This window comes from Rhincodon typus, chromosome 44 (genome assembly GCF_021869965.1).
Source record: "Rhincodon typus isolate 14 chromosome 44, sRhiTyp1.1, whole genome shotgun sequence".
Classification (NCBI taxonomy): domain Eukaryota; kingdom Metazoa; phylum Chordata; class Chondrichthyes; order Orectolobiformes; family Rhincodontidae; genus Rhincodon; species Rhincodon typus.
Genome location: NC_063375.1, coordinates 977,845 through 984,427, shown reverse-complemented (window position 1 = coordinate 984,427; position 6,583 = coordinate 977,845). Strand labels below are relative to the sequence as shown.

The 6,583-nt window shown below is 50.1% G+C and overlaps 1 protein-coding gene across 3 annotated transcripts in view; it reads left to right on the top strand.

The window, feature by feature from the left end:
* The window catches only part of LOC125487712 (SLA class II histocompatibility antigen, DQ haplotype C beta chain-like), a 15,490-nt gene that overhangs the window by 7,795 nt on the left and 1,112 nt on the right, over positions 1-6,583 (top strand). For 2 of the 3 annotated variants that reach the window (XM_048619835.1, XM_048619836.1), the window contains exons 3-5: positions 3,863-4,132; positions 5,054-5,326; positions 5,813-5,929. In XM_048619835.1, coding sequence (XP_048475792.1) covers positions 3,955-4,132; positions 5,054-5,326; positions 5,813-5,929 — 568 coding nt within the window. In that variant the 5' untranslated portion in view covers positions 3,863-3,954. The remainder of the gene's footprint in view (positions 1-3,862; positions 4,133-5,053; positions 5,327-5,812; positions 5,930-6,583) is intronic. The other variant, XM_048619838.1, reaches the window with a different exon arrangement.

Sequence of the window (6,583 nt, the reverse complement as noted above, 5' to 3'; positions counted from 1 at the left end):
GGGTGCAGGGGAGGTGGGGTGATGGGTGGTGAACCCTCCCTTATCTGAACCACCCCCCTGCCTTGAGAGACAGGGAGGGTGGATTTAGAATGTGGAACAGCTCAGGAATGGGCCCTTCAGCCAGCAATGTTGTGCCAAACATGATGTCATGAGCCAAATAGCGAAGCTCAGGGGTGGGGGGAGTCTAAAACTAGAGGGGCAAAGGTTTAGGGTGAGAGGGGGAAATGGACCTGAGGGGTAACTTTTTCATGCAGAGGGTGGTGCATGTATGGAATGAGCTGCCAGAGGAAGTGGTGGAGGCTGGTACAATTACAACATTTAAAAGGCATCTGGATGGGTACATGGATGGGAAGGGTTTAGAGGGTTATGGGCCAAATGCTAGCAAATGGGACTGGATTAATTTACAATATCTGGTTTGGCACGGACGAGTTGTACCGAAAGATCTGTCTCTATGTTGTACAATGCTACAACTCTCTGCATTAAACTAATCCTTACTGCCTGCCCTTGGTCCATATCCCTTCATTCCTTGCATATTCATGTGTTTATCTAAAAGTCTCTTAAACGTCCCTATCGTATCTGCTTCCACCACCACTCCTGGCAGTGCATTCCAGACACCTACCACTCTGTGTAAAAAAAAAACTTGCCCCTCACCTCGCCATTGAACTTCCCCCTCTCACCTTAAATGCATTCCTCCCCCCACCCCACCCAGTATTAGACATTTCAACTCTGGGGAAAGGATTCTGACTGTCAACCCGATCTATGCATCTCATAATGTTGTAAACTTCTATCAAGTCTCCCCTCAGCCTCCACTGCTCCAGAGAAAACAACCTGAGTTTTTCTAGAGCCTCCTTAAAGCTCATACCCTCTAATCCCGGCAGCATCCCAGCAAACTTCTTCTGTACTCTCTCTTATTTGTCAATGTGACATTGGCCAGCAGTTGTCCCCGGTTCACCCCCCCGCCAACTTTAATTCCAAGCTATATCCCCCTCATCCAATAGGGTTGTTATTGTAGCCAGTGGACATTGCAGAGGGACGGAGGATAGAGGAACGGGGAAGGAGGGGAGTGGTTTGTGAGGCCACTCTAGCTCTCTCTGCCATTCCATTTGAATCTGGCCAATGGTTCCCCCAGGAGGACACTCCCTCCTCCTCTCTTCGATATCTCTCTTGATCTCAGAGACTGAGTTTTGGGGCCACATATCTAAGCAAAGATAGACCTACATTGGAGGCAGTCTGGAGAAAGTTCACTCAGCTGATCCCAGGGATGGAGGGACTGCCCTACGAGGAGAGGTTGAGTCAGCTGTGCCCGTACCTGTTGGAGTTTAGGAGAACGAGAGGCGACCTTATTGAAACAGAAAAGGGGGGGACCTGACGGGAGATGTGGAGAGATCGTTTACCCCCTTGTGTGGGAGAGTCTAGGACCAGAGGGGGCATCATCTCAGAGTAAGGGGATCGCCCATTGAAGACAGAGATGGGGAGCAATTTCTTCCCTCTGAGGGGAGTGAGTCTGTGGAATTCTTTACCACAGAGGGCTGTCGGGGCTGTGTTGTTCAGGGCTGATATTTTTAATCAGGAAGGGGAATCAAGTGGTTATATTCAAGGCTGATATTTTTAATCAGGAAGGGGGAATCGAGGGGTTATATATAATCATAGAATCCCTACAGTGTGGAAACAAGGCCAAACAAGTCCACACCGACCCTCAGAGCATCCTACCCAGACCCATTCCCCTATAAATCCACCTAATAAACACACCGCTGAACACTATAGGCAATTTAGCATGACCAATCCACCTAGCCCGCACATCTTTGGGAGGAACCCGGAGGAAACCCACACAGACACGGGGAGAATGTGCAAACTGCACACAGTCACCTGAGGGTGGAATCGAACCAGGGTCCCTGGCGCTGTGAGGCAACAGTGCTAACCACCATGCCGCCTTAATATTTGAGACTGAGAGATTTTTAATCAGGAAGGGAAATCAATGGTTATGGGGATAAAGGCAGGAAAGTGGAGTTGAGGAAGATCAGATAAAAGTGATGTAAGGTGTGTGATTTATTGATGATTTAACATGATTTGTTTTAGAGTTTGAGTTTGAACACATGGCACATCTGTTTATTGTGTGCCTGAATAGGTTGAATGATCAAGTTGAATATCTGTAGCCATGGTGATTTAGAAAAAACAACATGAGAAAGACAGAGTTCCTGGTGTGTCATGAGGTTCGGTTTTCTCTGGGATTGGTGAGTGAGCAACATAAACTTGAAGCTCTCAGTTTAGAAGATTCTGGAAATCATGTTTTATTTTTAAACACTGAAAGCTTGAAGTAAGCAATTGCGTTTCAGTTCAGGTAGTTTTGTAGGGTGAAGCTTGAGGTAGGGTAAAACAATCTCTCCTGAGAAAGGGGGTTTTTAACCTTTTAGAAATAAGTTAGCTCCATGAAAGGAGGTTATTTTGAGAGCTCCAGACCCGAAGTGTTTGGATAAAGCCTTGAAGGGGCTCTTTGAAGCTCAGAAAGTCTAAGCTCAGTTTTATGATGGCTGAAGGAAGGGACTATCGGGTTCCTGTGACCAGGGTTTGAAACAAAAGCCAAATCAAAACCTTTGTGAGATGCAAATTCTGTCAGGAATTTGAGTGTCATAATTAGGATCATATTTTACTGGGTGTTGCAAAATTTTGAAAAGTGTATACAGACAAATGGTTTGGATTTTCTCAGTTAATTTCATATCTGTTACATAATAAACTTCAGCTCTATTGCGCAAACCAAATCTACAATTTCTGTTTCAGCAGAAAACCAGTTCAGTATAAACGTTAAAAAAAAGGTCTATCAAGCTACATTTCAGCCTGGGATTGAAATATCCACAAGGTCCCATTGACTGCCAGAGCAGACATGAAGGGCCAGATGGCTGACTCCTGCTCCTACATCTTATGGTCTAATTTGCAAGGCAGGATGACAGGCAGAACCCCCACACCCAGTCCACAATGTTCCTCCTTTAATTAACCCCCAAGTACAACAATTGGTGACTTAGCTTCACGTAGTCAAGGTTGTGGCTCTGGGGAATGTTGACACGTCAGTCTGCATTACAACAGCCAAGAGATGTCAACATTGGAAATGTTCAGCAGGCAGGGAGAACACATCCTCAGCAAATCCAGCCCCCTACACCCTTCTCCCTTTCTCTGTCACCTCCTCCAGCCCCTACACCCCCTCTCTATCTCTGTCACCTCATCCAGCCCCCTACACACCCCTCCTATCTCTGTCACCTTCTCCAGCCCCTACACCCCCTCCCTATCTCTGTCACCTCCTGCAGCCCCCTACAACCGCTCCCTATCTCTGTCACCTCCTACAGCTCCCTACACTCCCTGCCTCAGTTCTGACTGAGAGCAATCAGTCCCGAACAGACCTGAAGCCATGACAACTCCAAGTGACCCTTCCCTGAGCTTATAACAACTAACCTCTAACAGATCGTCAAATGTGACTATTCGCAATTATACACTAACTGGCCCTGTGCTCTGATTAATTGTAAATAATCCTGAAGTGGTTCACAACGTTGGCCAGCAGCGTTGTACTATGAGTGACCCCAAGCTGTGAAACTGATGACCGTCAGTGTCTAACTGACCCCATTAAAGGCAATTTTCTTTAAACCCACCTGAACTGGTGACTAAAAGCTCTTGTGCTCTAGCTGAACTGTCACTGAAGCAATTAGCCTCAAGCTGACGTTCTGCCAAGACAAATGCCAGTTAACCTCTGATGGGCAGTGGTTGGCATGACCAGGTATCCAGCTTCTGAACGAGCCCCGGGCTCCCACAAATTGTCTCTGACCGACCCGCCCCACCTTCATTCCCGTGACCACCCAGCATTGCGTTCCTTTGCCAGATCTCCACATTCTGCACGTGCTGTGCGACTGCATCTATCGGGAGCAGCGGACCATCATAACGTGGGAGGATGCTTATGACGGTGCAACCATAATGTACTACGACCTGGCGAACAAGAGCTTCGTAGCGACACAGCCTTTCGCGCAGGGACAGGCAGACAGACGCAATTCAAACGGAGACTTTGTTCAGTCCGTCCCTCAGCAGATTGGCAGTCTGTGTGAGAAAATTAAGCAAACGGCAATCTTAACACACGTCAGCCAGCGGCAAATAGGTAGGACTTTTCTTTTTCTCTTATTTAAAAAAAAATCAGAGCAGTGACACTTCCCAAAGTACAGAGCAAGGGGATTGGGCGAGGAAAGACTGGGATGCCAGATCGGAGCGGGGAGGTTGTTTACAAGGAGTCAGTAGCAACACACACTTCTCTGACCACCTTCAACACCCCCTCCCTCCGCCATCGGCACCCAGCGGCGGTTGGGTTTATTAGGAATGCTCGGCTGAGCTCCAACACTCGCCGTCTCCACCACCGATGCACAGCGTTGGCTGGGCTTATTAGGAATGCTCAGCTGAGCTCCACATCTCTCTCTCCCTCCATCATCAATGCACAGAAGCAGCTGGGCTTATTAGGAATGCTCGGCTGGGCTCCACATCTCTCTCTGCCTCCACCACCAATGCACCGAAGGAGCTGGGCTTATTAGGAATGCTCAGCTGAGCTCCAATATTCCCTCTCTCCACCACCAATGAACAGAAGCAGCTGGGCTTATTAGGAATGCTCAGCTGAGCTCCAATACTCCCTCTCTCCACAACTGAGGCACAGCGCCAGCTGGACTCATTAGGAGTGGTCGGCCGAGCTCCAACACTGTACTGGGTCAAATTCCCTGACCCTAACCCTGTGACTAATGACAATTAACCCCTAACTGACCCTATCCCATAATTAATAGCAATCCTTGAACTGACCCAAAGTTGTAAGTAAAAGTAATGGTCCTCTAACTGACCTGCTGCAGTGGGAGATGGACCCACAACAGCGCAGGCCTAGACTGCCTGTATGGGGGAGGGTTTGGAGATAGAGCAGGGTCCTGAGGTCAGTGAAAGGCAGGGGAAGGGTGGCTGTTCAGCTGTTTGGGCGTCACTTTGCAAAGAGCTGGAGTTTCTGACGACTCTAACCTCCGATCCCATGCCACGTCTGGGTCCACAGCCCCCACGTCCGTCAGAGCCTTTATGGAGGAGCGGACCGGGCAGAGGTCGTTGCTGTGTGAGGTGAGAAATTTTTTCCCAGCGGATGTTACAGTGAGCTGGCTGAGAGACGGCGTGGTCATTGCTGACAGTTCGGAGATGGTGAGGGTCGTGCCTCAGAGGGACCAGACGTACCAGGCCTGGAGCCGTCTCACGCTGAGGGGCGACGTGGGCGGTTCGTATTTCTGCCAAGTGGAGCATCAGGCCCTCACCGGGAAACTCCTCGTCCCGCTTGGTAAGATCCCAAGGAATGGCAGTCCCTGTCCCCCGTTTACCTAGGCCTTTTGCCCACACTGCGCCGAATCTCCGCACTAAACCCAAATATTTACACGCTCAACAAACACGCCATCGTGGGGCACGCAGGCATCGCTGGGAAGGCCAGCATTTAAAATCCCATATGGGATTTTAACCACAATCTGGGGTCTCGAAGTCGGGGGCAGGGTGCTTTTTTCTTGTTAATTCACTGTGTTAAATCTCCCCCATCCACCTGCCAGGGTGGGATTTGAACCCGTGACCCCCGCCTGGAGAGGGGTGGGGTGGGTGGGTTGGTGGGGACAGGGGATCTGTGTCCCAGGGATATTCCCACGAGCGGTGTTGTGGGAAGTGGGGAGGGGAAATGTTCTGGGGGTTGGGGTTCCTGTGCGGGTGTCACAAACACCAAGTAAATTTTAACCCCCTCTCCTCCCCCACCCCCCACTCTTTGACTGCCCCCTTTCCTCAGAAAGTGACCAGACCATCACTAGTGAAGCAGCATTGACCATCATCGGGGCAGTGCTGGGCCTCCTGGGATTGAGCTTCGCACTGGTCGCTGCCATTCTCTACTGCCGCTTCTTCAATCGTAAGCAACGATGAAATGTTCCCTTGGGATACAGGAGCGGAGAGAAAGAGAGGGGAGAGAATGGGAGCGAGAGAGAGAGAGAGAATGGGAGAGAGAGAGAATGGGAGAGAGAGAGAGAATGGGAGAGAGAGAGAGAATGGGAAAGAGAGAGAATGGGAGAGAGATGGGAAAAGGTAGTGAAACAGACAGAGAGAGGGAGGGAGAGAGATGGGGAGAGAGAGAGAGAGCGATGGGGAAAGGTAGCGGAACAGACAGAGGGAGGGAGAGAGATGGGGAGAGGGAGAGAGAGAGACGGGGAGAGGGAGGAAGAGAGATGGGGAGAGGGAGAGAGAGAGAGAATGGAAGAGAGAGAGAATGGGAGAGAGAGAGAGAGAATGGGCGAGAGAGAGAATGGGGGAGAGAGAGAGAATGGGAGAGAGAGAGATAGGGAGAGGTAGTGAAACAGACAGAGAGAGGGAGGGAGAGAGAGATGGGGAGAGGGAGAGAGAGAGACAGGGAGAGGGAGGAAGAGAGATGGGGAAAGGGAGAGAGAGATGGGGAGAGAGAGAGAGACAGAGATGGGGAGAGATAGGAAGAGAGATAGGGAGAGAGAGAGACGGGGAGAGGGAGGAAGAGAGATAGGGAGAGAGAGAGACGGGGAGAGGGAGGAAGAGA